The sequence below is a fragment of the Idiotropiscis lumnitzeri genome, chromosome 12, assembly GCF_059441095.1.
Source record: "Idiotropiscis lumnitzeri isolate Australia: NSW breed Sydney's pygmy pipehorse chromosome 12, RoL_Ilum_1.0, whole genome shotgun sequence".
Lineage (NCBI taxonomy): Eukaryota > Metazoa > Chordata > Actinopteri > Syngnathiformes > Syngnathidae > Idiotropiscis > Idiotropiscis lumnitzeri.
Window position 1 is genome coordinate 5,769,498 of NC_142402.1, and position 22,161 is coordinate 5,791,658.

The window sequence follows — 22,161 nt, forward strand, 5'->3', positions numbered from 1 at the left end:
GTGAACCAGACCACTAAAATAACAAAAATGCACAAACCAACACAAATATTCAAATGTATGTGAAATGCACCCTTATGAGAACAATGAATAACATTGGCATTTTCTCTTTTTTAATTGTTCACTTTACTCGTATATAAATTCTGTATCTCGGGCAGATTTAAAGTTAATACAAAGTTCATGATCATTTTTAAATTGTGTTATAGTGAATTCTGATTGTTAAACAATTATTTTTCTCAAATATAACATTTTGTTTCTTGTCTGTTTCTCAGTCCCAAAGTTTGTGCTGCATTTGTAAATTCTACGCCTAATCAATCAATAAATAAAACTGGCTTGCCTTATCTCCCTTGATTGAATTCTTTGATTGATTGCTTTATTGAACATATAAACACATTACAAGATGAAAACAAAAATTGTAAGAAAGAAAGAGAAAGCAAATTATCAGTAGATGACATAGATCAACTCGGTTTACGCTGGTAGGTTATTTATATACAAAGAATGATATCATAGTAGAAAAATATAGGTTCACATGATAAAATGCCTCTCTCTCTCTCTCTTTGTATCTATCTATCTATATATATATATATATAGATATGTATATATATATATATATATATATATATATATATATATAGAAGATAGCTGGGATAGGCTCCAGCACCCCCCGCGACCCTAGTGAGGAGAAGCGGTACAGATGATGGATGGATGGATAGATATATATATATATATATATATATTTATATATATATATATATATATATATGTGTGTGTGTGTGTGTGTGTGTATGCACACATGACTATACAGTATTTGTGTAATAAAGTAAATTACAATAGCCAAAAGACTGTTCAACCTTCTTTCTACTGTCAGGCCCAACAGTAATATTGAACTTCAGTGGAACCTCATTAATCGTTGAAATGACTGGGAAAGCAATTTATCCATTCCAGCCCATCCATCCATCCATCAATATTCTGTACCGCTTCTCCTCACTAGGGTCGCGGGGGATGCTGGAGCCTATCCCAGCTATCGTCGGGCAGTAGGCGGGGGACACCCTGAAATGGTTGCCAGTCAATTGCAGGGCACCCATTCCAGCCCCTAAACTATTATCATTTTTTTTTTAACCAGAGAATGGTTAAAATAAATATAATGCAATATAGAAACAAGTGAAAACACACTTCTACAAAGAAATAAAACACAACTATTTATTTCTTATTAATATTAACTAAGAAGGGGAAAAAGGAGGAAGACTTGAAAAAGAGTATTTTTCCAAAATAACATGGGGAATTCAGATACAATGTTTATGTATGTATGTATTTATTATTATTTTGTTATTGTTGTTTTTTTTTGTTATTCAATGGTTGATTATGAGATACCGATCCAGGAAAACGTGTTTATCGGTCCCCAAAAAAAGTTCATAAAGTGGGATGTCACATTGTTATGTACAATATGAATTGGGCACTCATAACAATTAATTTAAAATAAACCACGGAAGCTCGTGTATGAAATTGATGTAAGCGTTTGAGTTAGCAGAATAAAAGTAAGTTTTTAAAAATTCTTATTTTGCGGATGTTTGTGTGTGATCGTACCTCTGCAATATCATGTTTGAAACAGCGCCACCCAGTGGCTACACTCAGGCAGCTGGTAAAAAATCCCTCAGGAGCTGCACCCAGTTGGCTGAACATGTCACGGATGGAGAAAGTTGGTGTGGAGGTGGTTAATATGTAAATATGTAATATGTATGCACAACAGCTCGCTCACAGACACAACCAGATACACAATAACAAAAGTTTTATTGAACTTGATGGGTCGACTCCAAAGACCCAACTATTGGTATACATACACTTAAAAAGTATGTTTTTCTTCAATATGTCCCCTAAGATTTCAAGTGTGTTACTTGTTAATATATTACATTAGTCTTAGTTACAAATATTAGCAAATTAACCTTATCTGAAGCTATTTACTGCATATCACACAAACATTATCTCTATGACTTTCATAATTTTAAGAAATTTTAAATAATTCAGATACATCATATTATCAGATGCAGACGAGTTCCTTAACCACTTTAAAGATTGGTATTTAAGTGCACGTATAATAACAAATACCAGGACTTGGTGTGTGCATGTGTATTTTATATATTTGGCAGAAATGGAAGAACCAGAGAAATTGTGCTTTATTTTACAATTTCAGTCTGGAGATCTGCTGAATGTATTAATGTACACTATGGTCAAACGTCTTCAGCTCTCTCCTTCCCGCTGTTCTTGCTGTTCTTCACATTGCCTCGTTCTTCCCTGTTGTCCAAAAAAAAGAAGAACAAGTCTCATCAATGTATGCATCAGACTTAAAGGAATGCAAAAAACAAAACCCGATGTGAGATGAGGTGTATAAAGGGAGGGAACACTGGAAACATTTATCGCTCCTGTGGTTCTGTTAGCGCAATTATAGTGATGGGACAATAAACATAAAATGGTACTGCAGTATTTTAAAAGCTGACCAGACATGGAAAAAAGTTGGTCAGTGATAAAGTTTTTTTCTATAAAGTATTTTTGGTGTTAGTCATCCAACATTTATATAAGTTAATGTTTGACTATTGTACCTGGACAAAAACCATAATTTTTAGATTTGAATATGTTTTGGGGATATTTTATGATTGCAAAATCAACATATTTAATATCGCCATGAATTGATGTTATTCAGCATGGTGATGTGGTGATTACCAGAATGGTCTCGCTGCCAAGCAGTTCTAGCATTCAAATTTCGGTTCAGGCTTTCCTGCGTGGAGGTTGCATGTTGTCCTTGTACATGGTCCCGTATTCCCAAAACATGCATGTTAAATTCATTTGCTGTCTGCCATTTTTTTCTTGTCTATTTTGGAGAAGCATCCAGTTCTTGGTCATATCCCCATTGTGCTATATTTTCTCCACGTGATTATGACTCAGTTTACTGTGTTCAATGATAGATTTGAATGCCTTAGAAATGACATGCCTTCGAAGCCCTGGAAGCTCTCTAGCACAGATGCAAATGGTATCTGATGTATGCTGGCTATTTAACATAGGTTTAAATGTGATTGGTTTATTCTGACCAGTGCCACATCCCCAGTTACAGTATAAGAGGGTGTTTACCTTATTAAAAGACTTTCATTTTATTTTCAATTGAGAAGTTGTAGGCTACATGAATTGTGAAAAATATTTTTAAACTATCATTATTTGTCTGTCATTTGAACAGGGGTGGGTAAAACGTGTTATATCCACTCAGCTCCCTGCATGCAGTAATGCATTCACATACAATCACAACTAGAATGACAATGAGTAGCTTTCTGTCAATGATGAGTATTTTATAAAAATGGTGAAGGATTGGTCAGCCTTTTGTCCTTTTTTTGTCATATTTTGATTCCATGAATGAAATGTTTAGCAACATTTACAGTATGTTGTGTGTTTCATCTGCATTTTGACTTTAGAAGCTGCATTAATGCACTGCGCTTTTCTTGGACTTATTGCACATAAGTTTAAGTGAACTGTTATGTTTTAATTCTTAATAGTTATTCGGCATTAGTTTTAGAAAGTTAATAACGTTTTCAAATGTTATCTTTTTGGGAGTTTTTAATGAGCAATTTGTGTTACATTTAAAAAAAAAATCACACCTGACAAAACACCACGTTACAAAAAACTAAAACTAATAGAAACTAAACTATAACTCTACATTTTCCCCAAAACTAACAAATCTATTCTAAAAACTAGTTACAACTAACTGAATTAGAAATAAAAAGTCAAAACTAAATAAAAATTACACTAAAATGAAAAATCCCAAACTATAACAGCCCTGGTGTTTGGCCTCTCTCTTAAAGATAAAAAGCTTGGTCATGCGAGAAAATCTATCTAATCTAAAATTCAAAGAAAATGTTCTATTCTACTATCACTGGAATAAATGTGTTTTTAAAAAAACCATTAATTTTAATCCGCACAGTAAACATCTTACATAGTGTACTTTAATTCATTTGGACAGCTTTAATGTTTAGGTAAAATCTTTATCATGTATAACAGCTGGACAACGACGGTGGTTAAAATGATTGGCTTTCCCTTTAAAAACAGTCTGATGGCGACTGAAAACACTGACCAGAGCAAGCAAGAATCAGAGCAACAGCACGTTTAGGTGAAGAGCATTTATACTGCTAATTTAATACTCTCTAAGGCAGGCGTGAGCAAACATGCCACATGCGGCCCGTAAAACATTTTAATCCGGCCCGCCGAACTTGAAAAAAATGAATAAATGAATAAACCTTGTTAATGTTTGATTTTCTAAATATTGTGGTTTTTCAATGACATATATATTGTTGTAATGCTTTTGTTCACTTTCATTTCAAATTAATTGTACTTTTTTTCTCTGATGAGGTGAGGTTACCAAAACACTCCATCCATCTGCTCCTGGTCCGGCCCCTCTGTCCAATTTTAGAACCCATTGTGGCCCGCCAATCAAAACGTTCTCCCACCCCTGCTCTATGGCATGAATCTCTACAACTATAATGGCTAATGCCAGATCCAAAATACACCAGAATTATAAATTGAGAAAGAAGTCAGGATTATCAAGTGATTCTGATTTTAAAACTAAATAAATGTAACAGTTTGCTTAGGCAAGGCGAAATATTGTTTGAAAAATAAAGTTGCTCTTCCCAGTTAATATTGTGGACGTTATGTTAATTCATGTTGGTGATGAAAAATAATAAAGATTTTAGGCATGTAGCACGTTTGTCATGTGAAAAGTATTTTTCCAAGTTTTTTAGCCAGTCTAACTTGTACACCATGACACAAGACAGAAAGTCACCGTTCTTAAGGCAGCTTGTCTGTTCTGGCCCTTATGAGCTCCGCCCTACATCTTACTTATACAAACTCGTTACTTCACAGGTGCATTTGTTCTAGTGCAACCAGATCAGTATCCACTTACACTAGAAACAACAGTCCTCTGTTTTCCTGCACTTTTCCCTTACCTCACACAGTTTCTGACTATTTGGTATTTCCCCTTGACACTGCAGCAGCCTATAAGCGCTTCCCCCAAATCTCCCCTTCCTCTCCTCTCACTAAACACATTTTTTCGCGTTATTCGAATAGCACATTTAATTTACAAACACAGCAGTTAACGACATCCAAACCAAAAAAGAGAAAGCAAACGTAGCGGACCACCACTACTACTAAAAGAATGTATGGCAACATTTAAATACATCAACATAAAACTTTAAAAACATTTAAGATATTTTAAAAGTAAAGCAAAGATGGAAAAAGGAAGAACGAGAACGAAGGAAAGAGAGAAATAAGGGTTTCTAAAATTACTAAAAGGAAAAAACGGGTTTAAAAAATGATCGCATGACCTTAATCCACCTGTGTCAAACTCAAGGCCCGGGGGCCAGATCTGGACCGCAACCTCATTTTACGTGGCCCGCAAAGGGCAAATCATCTGCATCAACTTCCTGTTTCTAGCATATTTTCTTCACTTTTAACAACACTGAGATATGAGATATTGCCATTTATTTGTTACCAATCCTCCCCTTTTAAAATAAATTGAAAAATTGTTGAACATTACTTACTAGCTTCTGATTTCAAAACTGGCTTTCCAATCAATTTATATGGGTTCACAGTCATACCGGCCCTCTGAGGGAAACCACAACTACGATGTGGCCCGTCCACAAAAATTAGTTTGACACCCCTGCCTTAATCAAAGGTTCAATTGAAGTCGTTCTGTGTAGTGTTTTTCTATAGACACTGATACAAAGCACATTCCTACGTTTTAAGTTCATCTAATCAAGGAATTTTAGTGTTCTTGCCTCTAATATATCAATATATCCTGCCTTACTTTCCTGCCGCAGTGCTAATGAGCTTGTGCATTCAGAATCTCTCCATACTCCAAGGACTTTATATAGGCTTGAGCCAGATTAGTAAGTGAACTGGGCTTGATCTGTTGGGACTTGATCCATTATAATGTGGTTCCAAAGGAATGAATAGCTGAGGGACATGAGCCCATTTATTAAAAAGATTGTTTTTTGTTTTTGGTGCAAAAAAAGAATGTGACACACAAAGGAACGTTTGACGAGCTCAAATACTTGTTACCTTCCAGGTTTGTTTCTGTAGATCTTTTGTTTGTAGTTCGCAGTGGAAAATGAGAATCACTGGAAAGCCGCCCTAACTGTCCGATCACTCAGTGGTTGGGTTGGACGGAAATTGTCCCCCAACATCCCATCATTTCCTTCTGGCAGCTCCGCGCCTTTTATATGTGAACGCAGCCTACGAAACTCTTCAATCTGCAAAGAAAAAAAAGGAAATATTACATGAGTGGCCAAATTAAATAGGAGGTTCTTTTAGTAGGTTTCCAGCCTCAAGGGATAAAAGGTTGCGTCAGAGTGACATTTCAGATACTTGTATCAGGGCAGGACTTGCCATCAGGCCAATGGGTCAGATGCCTAGTGGGCCGTTTTCAAAATAAACAATAAATTCAAAGAATCATCACCAGTGACAGCGGTACATGATAGTCAGGAGTGACATTGGCCGGGAAGGATATCTAAATACCGTCTCTAAGGGAATCAATCCATTATCTGTACCGCTTCTCCTCACAAGGGTGGCGGGGGGTGCTGGAGCCTATCCCAGCTATCTTCAGGCAGTAGGCGGGGGACACCCTGAACTGGTTGCCAGCCTATTGCAGGGCACACAGAGACGAACAACCATCCACGCTCACACCTAAGGGCAATTTAGAGTGTCCAATCAACCTGCCAGGCATGTTTTTGGATTGTGGGAGGAAACCGCAGTACCCGGAGGAAACCCACGCAGGCTCGGGGAGAACATGCAAACTCCACACAGGAAGGCCGGAGCCGGAATCAAATCCACAACCTCTGCACTGTGAGGCCATCGTGCTAACCAGTCGGCCAACGGGCCGCCCCTCCAAGAGAATATATCTTAAACCAAATACATTACCCTTACAATATAGCATGCAAGCAACATGACTGGGAGGTTGTTGTTTGTCCTTCGGTCCATAGTCATGCTTTCACAAAGTGGAATGCATGCGTGTCCGGAATCTTGCTCAACACATTCATGATGCAGGCAGGTACAAGCCTGACATTTCGCCAACAATTTTACTGCCATTCTTGTTATGAAGAAATTTTGAAGGTGAACAAAAAAACTGTTTGCAAATGTTTAAATTTTGTGAAAATGTCTGGCGAACATATTTGCAACTGTTTGCAGCATTAAACGAACCCTGACAAAAAAAAAGAACAACTTTCTCTACGCGCACACTTGAAAACCTTCACCGCTTAGTGAGGTATATCGTTCAATAGAAATGTGAAGATTTCTGTGTCTTTGTGATTTTTAGATATGATTTGAATGAATGAGCCACCAATCGGAGTATGTAAAGCATTGTCACTGACAATCAGTCTGATTGGCTGTTAGCTAGCAAATGCAAATGAGTGCATGAGATACAAGCTAAGCAATGGAAAAGAAAAACACATTGTCAAGGAAATGAAGCTCTTCAAAGCCTGGCGTTTGTTACGGTGTGTTGGGCAGACTTCTGCCTATGTGGGAATTCTGTTTTAGGGAACCATGACTATGGATCTTGCGCGCGCATGTGTGGGGGTTGGGGCGGGGTGGGGGGTTGACTACTCAGTTGCAAACGCTCACAGATGTTCATAAATATAAAATATGTTTGTACAATGCCGTATTTTTAACAGCGCGCCACATCATACATAGAAGAGGAAGACCACCCTGTCATCTTGCTAGCCACTGTTCAACACCTCAACAAAGAAGAATGATGACAACCCAGGCCGGTGAATCCTCTGCAATGGCTTCATCAGCACCTGCCTCCCCAACAACAGCTTCACCTGAACTCGGCGCTCTTAGAAGAAGCCACAGAAGATAAGAAATCTCTGGCAACAATCTTTGTCTACGTCTTACTTTGGAGTCAGACACCCGTCTGTGCCTCCAACTGTTGTGAAATGTGCAATACAAATAAAATTGTATTGTATTGTACGTGGGGCGGCACGGTGGCTCGACTGGTTAGCACAATGGCCTCACAGTGAGAGACAGCAGCGGTCGTGGGATCGATCCCGGCGCCCACCTTTCTGTGTGGAGTTTGCATGTTCTCCTTGTACCTGCGTGGGTTTCCTCCAGGTACTCCGGTTTCCTCCCACAATCCAAAAACATGCATGGCAGGCCGAATTGCCCCTAGGTATGAGTGTGAGCGCGGATAGTTGTTTGTCTCTGTGTGCCCTGCAATTGGCTGGCAACCAGTATAAGGTGTCCCCCGCCTACTGCCCAAAGATAGCTGGATAGGCTCCGCGACCCTCGTGAGGAGAAGCGGTACAGAAAATGGATGGATGTATTGTACGTATGCACATTTATTTTGCTCTGAAGGGATAAGTTCCAGTACGGTATATAATACGTATGGTGATTCTTAACATAATTCTCCCAAGGAACTAATACATGAGGGGTGGTTTGAGGAAGGAGTGGTTTGTATCGCGGACCTCTGTTTGACTTGCTGTTATTGGCAAGTGAACAGTCGTAAAGTATTTTTTGTCCTGCATCTCCTTTTCTTCGGCATTACACTAAATTATTTTAATGACCTCAAATGGCAATTATAGATTGAAATTGGATGTGTCTCGATCTACGAACAATCGAGCTAAATTCAGACGCTTACGTTCGTATTTAGGGGTGTTGCAGTATCATGCTTGAAATCATGCCCACACTACTTTTTGAATACCAAAGTTGTTGTCATGATCCGTGTCGGTCATGTCAGTGTTTTTGTTATTTTCTTCACCTTCCTGCCATGTGCTCCTGTGTTTATTTGGTCAGCTGAGTGGGGCGTTCCCTTCAGCACTCGTTCCCCACCAGCCACGCACCTGTTCCCCGTTAGCCTCACACACCTGATGCCCATCTCCTTCCCGGATTACTGGACTATTTAAACACCTCACTCCGACAACCCATTGTCGGTGCATTGCTTCTCCCGCCATGCCCTTCATTCCCGACATCGCTGCTCCCGCTACGCTCTTCGGACTGTCACTATTGCTCCCTGATCCCGTTCATGCTCCTGTTCTCCCCCCTCGCCATTGTTCCTTAGTTTCTGTCACAGTTCTTTGTTCGTCGTTGTTTTGACCAGTTTAGTCACGTTTAGTTTTCTTTTGTTATTTTGCACCCAGCCACTTTGTTTTGTCCTTATTTGAGCCACTCAATAAATTCCCTTTACGTTACACCATTCCCTGCTTCCTCGCATTTTGGGTCCACCTCCTTCCCGCCTACCGGCGATCCTGACAGTTGTGGGTGAAGATGCAGTGCTTGTGAATATAAAGGTCCTTTTCCATTTTAAAGAATCTACACCGAAACACACTGGTTCCTCTCTCTTAGACACTTTCGGGCCAGTGCAGTAACACTGGAAATGTTCCTACAGTCTCCTGCTGGCTTAAACACGGAAATTGATTTTTCATCTGTGTGGAAAGTTCTGAGCATTTGATGGGCTGTCATTTGCGACATCACCACATCATGTAACAGCAAATCTTATTTTAAACTGCCACACAACCAATGGCCGGACTCAGCACTTGTAAAATCTTATGGCAAAATGTTGCATAATGCAGTGCGGGTTGCACAGTTCAGTTGATCCACTCCCAATCCCGCCCCATTTGAATGGTGCCTGTTTGTCATGGGAAGCAAAAGGCCGAGCAAGACCTCTCTGGAACCTGTAATGGAAAAGTTGCTTTAGAAACATTTATTCATAGACATTCATTTTGCAGTGGAACCACAACTTTGAATTAAATATAAAATATGTACTGAAACAAAGAATTGCTGCTACCTGACAGTAGGAGAAGGTACCAACCAACATTCTGGCCCATGTAAGGCAATAACACAGTGTTTATTTGACTTCACAAAGACGAATATGACCTTCTCACTTCAAATATTTGCAGTTCACTCGTGATCTCCTCAGGCTGTTGTCAGTGCTAAGTGTTTATGTATGAAAGTAAGAGAAGCTGTGGGAAAATAAGACGACCGGTGCAGACAGCACAAAGTGCACGGCATGCTGACTTAATGGTGAGCATGGGAATGTAATGTGATCATCTGAAGACAGCACGTACAGCATACCTATGGAAATTGAAGATCATAGCAATACAACAGCATTGTATTTGTTAGCATTTTCATGAATAAAACTAATTTGAAATGTGAAGCAGAAGATGTTCAAATTTATTAGTAAGCAGTAATGCTGGCAAAAAAAAACATAAAATCAAATAAAATAACACTCCTGATAACGTATTTTTCCTGTACTGTGTTGCATCTGACTATTGTACACTGACTTAAAAAAAAAATACATAGCTAACACTTTTAGTTTACAGACAGATTTATGGCCTGAACAAATTTAGTCTGCATCTATAGCAACTGCGATATGTGAAGTGTAGGTACACACGCACGCACACACATGCTTGTATTGTGGACAAACTGTTAAGGACTATAAATAGTTGACGGATGTTTGACATATGTAGAATTGTTTGAACTGTTGTTTAAAATACTAGAACATACAATACATGCAGTAAATCATTCAATTAATTAAGTTAATTCATTCTTAAAGGAATTTTACTTTGTACGAAATAAATGACTGAATAAATAAATGTACACATGATGAGTGATTTGCTATAATTCCTGTTATACTTTTACGTATTTTAACTGATGCGCAATGCTTTATCAACTTCATATGAACTTTTTTTATTTTATTTTTAATCCATGTGATGTATGTATTCATGTATGTATATGCTCTAATCCCACTGAATGAACATTTCTCATGTTTGACCTATTTCATATTCAAAATACTATTCTTCCTTGATCAAATAGCGACAATTGAAAGATGAAATGGAAAAATGCATAACACTCATATATTTACCTGTAATTGAGATATAGTGAGAGGGTAGCGGTAGAGGATCCAAATCACATTTTCACTGCAAGGTGGTGTTGTCAGAGATCCTTTATAAACCCAGTAGTCTCTCAATAATGGATCTGGAGGCAAATTTAAAAATCTATATTCACATAATGTTCTTGATGAAATCCTTGCCAGTGCGTGTGCGTGTGTGAAGCTTTCCTACGTAGTTGATATGCAATTTAGTATGAACTGATCCCCCCCAGAGGTGGGCATTCCGTCAGTCTGACGGGAGGTCCGTCACTGACAGATGCCTGATTTTCTGATGAGTTATGACTGACAACAACGTACACTGACCAAAGAAATGATGGACTAAGCATTGACGGACGTTGATTTTTAACCGTCAGTGGAAAGGAGGTTAAAACCATGGTCTTATATATGAATGGACTATCAATAGGCAGCCATCTTATGTCGCCACTGTTACTGACAACTTTCTTTTTTTTTTGCTTGAAGACACTGTTATCAGTATGCGTTTTTTACTAAAAGTACAAATAATGGACTAGTAGCTGTCCTCCACTGGACGCCCAAGCCCAAGTTTTTTACTTTACGACTACTTTACTGCAGTTTTAATGTAATTTTAAGCAGCAAAATTGCCAAAACAACAACCGGTAGCCCCATGTATGATGACGAGTGAACAGAGTGTCGTAATTCCACGATGTCACATGCACTGTCCCAATTCTGCGATATCCGTTTGCTTGTAACATGCGCTGTTCATGTGCAATTCTACTGCATGTACACTTTAATAAGGACCGTAGGGTGTCGTGTGGACTTTGGGACTGGGCCAAAGACGACAATGATGTTGAAGAAGAAGCATTGATGGATTGTCATGGCAACTTGGTTTCAGTTTCCACAAGGACTAAGAAGCATTTTAATCCGCCAGGATTGTGTTTTTGGCAAAAATGCGACACAGGACTCTGGTTAAAGTAGTAAGTAAAATTAGTAAAACTAAAACCTTTGGGCTTTTTGGCAGCCACCAGCATGCCCCCGTTGTATTTAACTTTTCAATAGATTAGGAAATCAGAATAGGCTATGCGAAATGTATTTGGATTTTTCATTTGGACGATGACTTTTTTTTTAGCTTGACAATTGACGGACTAGCGAACCGGTGAAGTTTACAGACGGAAGTGAGGTTAAAATATAATGACGGACTGACACAGTGACATTACAGTTTTGTTGGGCTTGAAATAATGCTGAACTGACGATGACAGACAGGTACCGAGGCCAATGACAAATGACTGACCGGCAAATTTTTGCGAATTGCCCACCTCTGGATCTGACCCCACCCCACATTTAAAACAGCTTGTCAGGATTCGATCGGTGGGCGAGGAGGAGGTAGACCCAGAATGCGAGGAAGCAGGGCAAAGGGTAAACTAAAGGGAATTTATTAAAGTAATCAAACGAGGACAAACAACGTGGCGTGAACAAACAAACGTGGCAGGGTGCAAAATAACAAAGACAAACTAAACGTGACTAAACAGAACAAAAACGACAAGTAACGAGGACCGTGACAAACACTAGGGATCGTGGGCATGAGCGAGGGCGAGGGCGAGGGCGAGGGCGAGGGCGAGGGCGAGGGCGAGGGCGAGGGCGAGGGCGAGGGCGAGGGCGAGGGCGAGGGCGAGGGCGAGGGCGAGGGCGAGGGCGAGGGCGAGGGCGAGTGCGAGTGCGAGTGCGAGTGCGAGTGCGAGTGCGAGTGCGAGTGCGAGTGCGAGTGCGAGTGCGAGTGCGAGTGCGAGTGCGAGTGCGAGTGCGAGTGCGAGTGCGAGAGGGAGAGGGAGAGGGAGAGGGAGAATGAGAGTGGCCGTGACAGTCCGTACAGGGAGTAATGTTCCGACGCTGAGCTGTCGGGATGAGGTGTTCAAATAGTCCAGTCATTAAGTGAGCAGATGGGGATCAGGTGTGTGACGGTAACGGGGAACAGGTGCGTGACTGGTGAGGAACGAGTGCTGAGGGGAAACGCCCCACTCAGCTGACAAAAAAAAACACACATGGCGTGGGGGAAGGAACGTGACAAAAACAATAACAAAAACACCTGACATGACCGACACGGGTCATGACACAGCTAGTCTATCATGTGGCTTTGTACATTCATCTTACCAGGCAACAACGTGTTTGGATTAAAGCACGGTATTGTCTTGCTCTTCCCCTAATGGAAAAAACAAACAAACATAAAATCACTAAATATCATCACAAAATAAATTATGTATATTTGACGAGCTCTTTTCAAAATCTGATAGAATTAATTATTATAAAAATGTGCAAGAGTCGGTAAATAATATTTCTTTGAGTAGTCAAAATGGATTTATAAGGTTTTGGAAAACAGCTTTTCAGTGTTTCTTTATCTGGTCCAACACGCCATTTAATCTACTTGGATGCTTTTTCTGTGTCACTCTCACCTTGTACTGCAAGTCCTGTAGAACTTCTGTGATGGCTTTCAGACCCAGATGCTCTTTACCAATCTGTTGGCACAATTTCAATTTGAGCGGTCAACAATGAGCACTGTATCTTTGGGAGATGATAGTGATTGTGGAACGATTCCAGTTGCCGTAATTACAAGTGAAAACATGTTCCCTTCCTTGGGTAAGCAAAACTCAAACAATTGAAGGAAGGAAAAACATAACAGTATAAAAGACCAGATTTTTTGGGGGGCGTAATTATTTTTTTTAAGGCTCAGTTCCTGCTACAATGAAATGTTTGTAATAACAGTTCATATATGTGTGTCCGAAGTAGAATGTGGAAAAACTGATTTCCAAAGGAAAATGTGACTAAAATTATACAATTTAGTGTTAAAGCTAAACTGAGAAAATGTGTAATGTGTAATTACATTTCTTTAGGGATGATGACAGGAAAACCGGAATTGGAACTTGTTGCGCAAGTGGTACACATGCCTCTGTATTGTGTTTATACAACGCTATAGCAATGAAAAGTCAGCATTACTAACAAATGACGAAGAAAGGAATGTGTTTAGCGTTAGGAGTTTAAGAGGCGCAGGCAATGCTCACAACAACTCTCTGTCTGCCTGACTTTGTGAGTATAAAATAAAATGAATTGCGTTTTGAATGACTTTCATGTTTTGCTCACCTGCACAAAAAGTGCAATGATGAGAACTCCATTCTTCTTCCCCAGAGCATCCTCCAGAGAGTTGAACAGCGTGCTGTTCCAATGAATCAAATGCAGCTTCAACGAGAAACAATAGAACACAAGTTGAATTTCAAAAGGTCATTGTCATCAACAGGTGTGCAGAGCAATAGTGACTGAACGCGATGGACACCATCAGCTGGTGATGACTGAAGACTCTTATCCAAGAAGAAAAGGAGTTGTATACCTAGTCATACCAAACAGGGCCGGCCTATTTGGCAAATTTTACATGTTAAACATATACATTAAATCACTCAAGAGATGTACAGCACATCTATGCACCATCAGATAGCAATACAGTATAAAAAACAAATGTTGTTGTCACAAGGTTCAGTTTTTGCTTGGAATACAAGCGCAAAGAAAAAATGGTACTGTATTTTGTGCATTTTGCATCTCTTGTTCACTGTGGTCTTGTAAAACCTATTGAGACAAAACTCACTCAACAAAAACCCAATTATAAAATAAGTAATACGTGCTTTAAAGTTTGGATAGAACAGAATCAGACTCATTTGGCTGTAAAAACGCAGAGATGGCTAAAAATAGGTGGATTTTGCGTCTTAACTCATATTCCACGAAGGCAAAATTAATCAGAATGCCACGATTAGACTAGTGAAGACACAAAGAACACATTATTGTCCCAAATTTTGTGGAGTTAGCTTCCCCTTTAAAAGTTTCAATAATGGCACTCCTTGACTGAATAGCTCAGTGGTTTCATTTTTTCTTTCTTCCTCTTGCACTTTACCATACAGAGGGTTAGCTTTCTAGTTTGCCTTTTCTCAGCCATGCAAGCTATTACCGGATGGAAAGTGATTTGTTGAAGGACTTTACGAACGGTGGTTTGGTCTGATTTCATGGTCGTGTGTGTGCGTGTGTGGGGGTGTGTGTGTGTATGGGTGTGTGTGCGAGTGCGGGGGTGTGCATGCATGTGTGTGTGCGTGGGCGTGCGTGTGCGTGTGTGTATATACCTCCATAGGGAAAGCCTTAAAGTTGACCGTGTGCTCTGATCCTCTCTGATTCTCTTTGCCCCAGTGAAATCGAACCTCGTGGAGTTCATACTCATGATCGCTAGGTAATGGCCCGCCACTGACCACTGAACACAACATAGTAAATTGTGAGCAAATATGTACTCGGAAAGAAAGTTAGATATAATGTAAAAGTTTGTGCGCGGACCTACCTGACTTTGACTTGAGAAGGATGCGTACAGTGTGTCCATCATTCATGACCTCGCATTCACGACACACCACATAGTTTGGTGACAGGCGGACATCCAGAAGAGATGGATCATATTGGGCCTCCCTGGAGTTCAAGTTGATGGGAGACTGGTACTCACCATTGGCTGCTGGGTAATGGAGTCCCCACTCTACACCTATGTGGAGTAAATGCATGCACAAAAACATGCAACATTAATTCAATCTAGATGATGAGATGCGTAATTTTTTGTGGGGGTGTGCTGAACGGGGTCAGTGGCGGGGGACGGCAATTTTTACGAAAAAGGCCGGAGGGTCGAGGCTGAAATGGTAACAAGATTGCGGCCGGAGGGCGGGGGACAGACCAGCAAAAAAGGGCCAAGTGCCCAGCTCTGTATACTGTAGTCACACAATAAATCATTTTGCCACACATTAGGAGCAATTTGCTTCCATAACTTTGGGATGCATGCATTGAGTTTCAATAGCTGATGAGAAATATTTAGAATTTGAAGCAGAAGGCTTGGAACAGCATGCAATGCAAAATCATGGCAAAGTCAGTAATGTATACTGTATGTACATTCTGCTGTTTATTCTGTGTTTAGCATAATACTCTGTGGAAACTAAATTCAAATGCCCTAGATAAATTTGGCAGAATTAGAAGCGTGTAATATACAGTACTTGGGTGTGGTGTCGTTAGGCCTATTTTAATAATAATAATAATCATCATCATCATCATCATAATACATTAAATTTGCAAGCGTCTTTCAAGACCCTCAAGGACACTGTGCATCAATAAAAGCAATTAAATCCAAACTGTTCAAAGTTAAAAAAAAATTGAAAAGGGACTGGAGCCCCTTGTCATTTGTCAGTAGCGTATACTTTTTTTCCTTTTTTTTTTTAATGCTGGAATGACCCAATGTTACCAAAAAAACTACCTGTACAGTTCGAAAAAGTTCATCATGGTGGGAGGGCAAATAATACAAAAGTAGACATTGACACAGGAATGACTCAGTTGCCATGCACCAGAGAGCTCGCCTACAATTGTGAACATGCATCTTAGACAAACATTGATTTTGTTCTTAGCTAGAAACAATATCTGAGAGGTACAAAGTGCAAAATAATGTTCATACAGTCTGAATCAAAATAAAATTAATTTGAGTCATTTTTCCAAGACTGTTAACAGAAGTGCTAAGGGTAGAGCTGATCAAAACCGCAGTTTATTGGCAGTGCTCTATACCTATCCTTTGTATTGTCAGTCTTTGTCAGCTGCTTTTGAAATGTGCTTGTGCGCTGAATTCGTTCACATCCTGTGCATCTCCTGGATACTAAACTCTCTCTAACCATAAAACCGAGTGAATAGTGACACCCCTGGCATTTGGGATACATGAGGGCATGCAGTAATGTGATTCCCGTGTCATTTATCATTAGTGCAGAGTTTTTTTATGCTGCAATGATCAAATGCTTTCTGAAAATAAAACGTAAAAAAAAAAATACCTGTACAGTTAAAACGGTTTATCATGGTGACAGTTGTTTTATTTCTATTTCTATTGTTTGTGATAGGACAAATAATATAAAGGCTGGACTTCTGTGGATTAGCTTGATTCTGTGTCTGTGGTTATTGACACTGAAAAAAAGAATGGTGAATAGAATTCACTCAACTTCTTTTTGTCAAGTGGTTGCACAAAATAAGTTTATCGGAAGCCAGATATGTTTTATAAGTATACTACGACTGTACTTTAGAATATATTTGGATTCAGATGCTTCTTGTTCAACCAATTGATTAAATAAAATTGAGTAAATTCAACACGCTATTTATTTTTAGTGTAGACAGATTAGGACTTTCCTACACCAATTTCAAAAAGTGTATGCAGTGAAATTGTAACATGAAGGTCTACAACTTGGCAAGTTTTAGTGATAATGCAAAAATTACTCTAGACCAGGGGTGGGCATATTTTTTGATTGGTGGGCCACAATGGGTTATAAAATTTGACAGAGGGGCAGATGGATGGAGTGTTTTGGTAACCTCACCTCATCAGAGAAAAAAATATTTAATTTAATTTTAAATGAAAATGAACAAAAGCATGACAGCAAAATATCTGTTTTTGACACACCAGAGTATCTAGAAAATAAAACATTAATAAGGTTTATTCATTTAATTTTTTTCAAGTTTGGCGGGCTGGATTAAAACGTTTAACGGGCCGCATGTGGCCCCCGGGCTGTAGTTTTCCGAGCCTGCTCTAGACAAGAGCTGTCTCATCATACTATAAAACCAACCCTGTGTGGTGATGTTAAAAAAATTACTGTACTGCTACAAATATGCAACACAAACTACATAGGCTCAACTTGACTTGCCAAGTCTGTTTTCTCCAAACATTTTGTCTAAAAAAAGTGATACAAGGTGGAGGTAGTTAGCTACAAATTAGACTTGTTAAATACACACACCTGTTTGGAAAAAGGTTTAAAAACACACCCAAACACACACATTGTGCACTGAAATTCGAAGGATCAATAGCTTCTGGATACAAAACCCACATGCACACATTGTACACTTTGAAATTCGAAGAATCAATAGCTTCTGGATATAAAACCTTGCACACCTATTAATTTTGAAAATCCCCCAAAAAGACATGTGACCCTTTTTTTTTGTCACAATAACAGATAGAGATTTATGGAGGTCATGTACTGTTTATGCCATGCCAGGTATGCCCGGTGCGGTATATGCATGTGAATACAGACATATAACATGAATACAGAGATTAGCGGGAAAGTGGAAAACTTAAAGTGGCGCTCGAACGCATATGATTTGGTAAGTTAGCCAGCTTTCCCATGTCCAGCAAAAGCACGAATGCCCCACAACCACAGCAGAAGCACACACAATGAGTGAATGTGACGAGTGAATGGGGGGGGGCTTCACATTCCCTCGTTCCTCAGCAACTGCACTTGACAACTTAGTGGGTGCTTTAACAATTTCTATATAGCCATTGAAAAAGGCTGCACAAAGTTTTGTTTTAGTTTTGGATGGGAACGCACAGCAACTGTTCATTACGAATGTTACAGGATTTTGGATAAAGGTATTTTGTTGTTTTGGTGAATTCATAATACATCCGTTTTCAGCTTGCAAATGAAGCATAAACAATTGACAATATTGCAATTGACCTTTGCGCTCAGTTGTGTGTCTACAGACAAAGAAAATTGTCCAAAAGCAGGGAAACTCCCAAGTCGAAATCCCATCTAAGTGTTCATTTTGGAATAGAAGAAGAACAAGTTTTTCAACTCCAATTTATTAAAAACGCCCTTTTAAAGACACACACAAAGCTGGAACAATTAACTGTACACGAATAAAAATTCAAGATAAAACACACAAATTAATAAATTATTTTTTTAAAAGTACTGTATATAAATACTTTTTTTTAAAAAGAAAAACATAATATCAAAAGCAATCCAAAAGTAATTAATTTGGGAGAAAATGTCTCCGAAGTCTCATAAAGATGTGGGATTTTGTTTTTGTTTTTGGGGATTTTTCATGACACTGCAATTTTAGAGAATTGGACTATTGCTTGCTGAGAAAGTAGGGTAGAATTGCGGTATTGGAACCTGCAAAGCTGCACATTTACTGGCTTTACGGTGAATATACGCAACTGTGTGCTTGTTTTTGTGATGTAAAAAAAAAAGAGAGAGAGCGAGCGCTCATGGTCAATCGTAACCAGGACAAATCAATTAAAGTCTTATTTTTTTAAGAGTGATACTGTGGTGGCTTAAGTGTGCACACGTGCTTAGTATTGAGATTTTAATGAACTAATCACATTCAAACTCATGTTTTCTTTAGCTGGGATTGGGCCCTTAAATATTTGGAAAATAGCAGTCAATATTAGCAAAAGCATTTTGACGAGGGTGAATGAGAATATGCACAAGCATCTTCTTTTTTTAGAGCAAAAAAAAGTCATGAGAAGAGTACTGGAACACCTTATTTGGGGTTAATCAGAGGCACTTTAAATGGTGGCTGGTGTGTGCTGACTCATCATTTATTAACATGAGATTGAATGTGCTTGGTCAGTTCTGAGCACATCCCACTTAGAAGAAGGTGCGCACACTTTTGCAACCACATTATTTCAGTTGTAGATATTTTTGGTCCCACTTGTTTAAGTCACAAAACTCTTTAAATCCATTGTATTTCCCTGAAGACTACATGTTTTGTTTACTTGTAAATCTAACTGTTTGCTGAAGAGAATATACAAACAAACACAACTGGAACAAACTTTATCGCTGTTAAAGGGCTTGATCAGTAATGTAAAATAATATGATAACGTCATGGGAATTTCTGGTGGCCAAATATTGTCTAGTCCTGTAAAAGTGTGTGTTTGCAAGAAATACTTTTGAACATACAGTTGAAAATGAGTCGACTTGTATTAGTGGCACAACCATGCAAGTTATACTTTAAAATTTTATAGAAATATGTTCATATCTATGTTGCATCATAGGTTAGTAATTAACAGTTAAACAATGATACTTACAGTAAGAGTTTTACAGATTACGCACAATCCTCAATAAAGGTTGCAAGCAAGGGACAGAGTGAGACAAATAAAAAAGATTCACTCATCTCATTTTATCAATGCAATGGATAAAGACGGGATATTTTACACTATTGGGATGAATAAAACTTCCTCAAATAAGAGGAAGAAAATTCAAAAATGTTTAGAAAAGAAATATATTCTTATTACCCCTTCACATGATGAATAAGAGCCTACCTTCCTCATAGCCCCAGTCCAGCTCATCTTTCCTCGGATTATTACTTGATTCCTCATTCACTTTGTCGGCCATGCTGTTTTGCAGTCTGCTCAGTCTGGATGGAAACTAGTCCGTACTTTCAGTTCACTGCCTGTCAAACACTGTTTACTTGGACAGAAAATGAAGTCGCTGTAGTCTTGAGATGGATTCCCAGCTCGCTTTTATACAGCCTGCCCCGTCTTTATCTAAATGCAAATTGTTTTCTCTCTTGTATTTCTTTTAAGTTCCTACACTTCGGTTGTGCTTTACCAAGTTTCTGCCTTATGTATAGAGCTGTCGTTCTGTGCATTTTGCTTTACTCTGTATGCACGCTCCTCCCTCCCTCTCTATGTTGCTCTACTGTCATCCCCCTCTCCCTTCCTCCTTTCTGTCTTTCTCTGCAGGTGCACACACTCACTTTGGCTTCCCTCCAACAGATATTTCATTCATTCACTTCACAATTTAAGCTTTCATGGTAGGCCTTCTGTATATACTTGACAATAAACCTCTCTGACAACTAAATACTGTGTTTTTATAGTCGTGCATATTTTTTTCTATTCCGTGTGTGTATGTGTGCATGCGCGTGGGGGTGGTTGCATATGTGTGTGTGTGTGCGTGTGTTGCGGAGCTGGTCGGAAGGTCATGCTTGTGTGTTTCTTTTGGAGGCCAGAGAAAGACACTGCCTTGAGCAAAAAGACAGAGGTGGCTGAGAAAACAGAACTGTGAGCAAAAGCAGGTACAAGGCCAAATTGTTATTTATCTCTGATGCCTTTATGATGGTCAGAACTGTTGCACAGAAATTCATTTAGCTGTTAGAATCAAATAAGAAATAACTTGAGTAATAATAAGAGTAACTTGCCCCCGCCCCTGCTATTCCAATATCACTGCATAGCCCACATCTTATTTTACTCCACATCCTTCAGGACACTGATGTTAATTACCCTAGATTCCTTATAAAGACAATGTCTTTGGAATGCATGCGAAATCCCTTGTTTCCCACTTGTGAATGTAAAAGCAGGACGCTCAGTCTACTTTATTTGTGCGATTCACATCAGATTTTACTAGAGTCGTGAGAACAGACACATGGTTACATCAAGGAGCAGTCCCTCTGGTCCGGCCAGACGCCCATTTTGGGGCGGGGGACGAGGGGTGGCAATTTTTTTAAAAAGGGTTCAATTCACAAAGGCCGGAGGTGGATTTTTGTCCGGCCCAAAAATCGGCCCTTGTGCGTGTGATGGCAAACGACAAAAATTGTCTCAGACCACGTCAAAAGCACTACCAAGTGTCTGTGTATGAAGAGACGTGAGACTGCAGTGTGCTTTGAAGCTGCCAGTATTTCCTTACACTAACGTCTAGTAACCAGTGCCTCACGCCTGCTCCTAGGGCATACCATTACAAGAGGGGGGCAATACCGCAGACAGTGAGAACAGAGGGGAAATCAAACCGTTAACCCACTAGCCATCTTGTGGTTTTTATAGGGATTGCGGTATTGACCCCCTCTTATAATGGTGTGCTCCATTAGCAGATGGGAGGCGCGGTTTCCCTGATGTCAGGATAAGGAAATACAGAGGGCGGGAAACTGACTGACAAATAAGGGGTCGTGCCCAACTCTGCAATTTGGAAACCATCGATCCATATAAATGTCTGGAGAAAGCCCATGCAAATACAGAGGGAACGTGCAAACTACACACAGGAAGGCTAGAGCTGAGATTCGAACCCATAACCTTGGAACGGACAGACCCACTTTAAAGGATGAACATTGATCTTTGACTGTGAGAAATAGGATGAGGGAATTATGATGACAAAGACGATTATAAGAATTTATTGGTATGTTTCAAATGCATCATTATTCAATGCTTATTTGAATATAATTTTAGAAGAAATACCATGCGAATTGAACAAAGATGGGCTCTCTATAGTTTATTTAGACTGAGTTGGCTCAACAAGATTAGGCTTCCAAAACATGACATTTTACTACTCTCTACAGGCAAACATTGGTCACTACACTTCATCTGGAGCAATAATGTAAATCCCTTTGTTTTATTTTTTCACCCTTTTTTTTACTGTCCGTACATTCTCATGTCCCGAACATACAACTTATTATGCCTTTATTGAAATAAAACTTTTATTTCCATCAGACGTAACATGAGATGA

General features: G+C 39.3%; 1 protein-coding gene across 1 annotated transcript; it reads right to left on the reverse strand.

The window, feature by feature from the left end:
• Positions 1 to 1,032: 1,032 nt before the first annotated feature.
• Positions 1,033 to 20,319, reverse strand: ca8 (carbonic anhydrase 8 (inactive)). The gene is made up of 9 exons (XM_088311186.1): positions 19,989 to 20,319; positions 15,231 to 15,422; positions 15,022 to 15,146; positions 14,000 to 14,095; positions 13,315 to 13,377; positions 13,016 to 13,064; positions 10,886 to 10,998; positions 6,091 to 6,281; positions 1,033 to 2,286 (listed from the first exon to the last, which is right to left on the reverse strand). Exons 1-8 carry the CDS (start codon positions 20,059 to 20,061, stop codon positions 6,147 to 6,149), a joined length of 846 nt encoding a protein of 281 aa, XP_088167312.1. The 5' UTR covers positions 20,062 to 20,319; the 3' UTR covers positions 1,033 to 2,286; positions 6,091 to 6,146.
• Between the last annotated feature and the right edge of the window lie 1,842 nt (positions 20,320 to 22,161).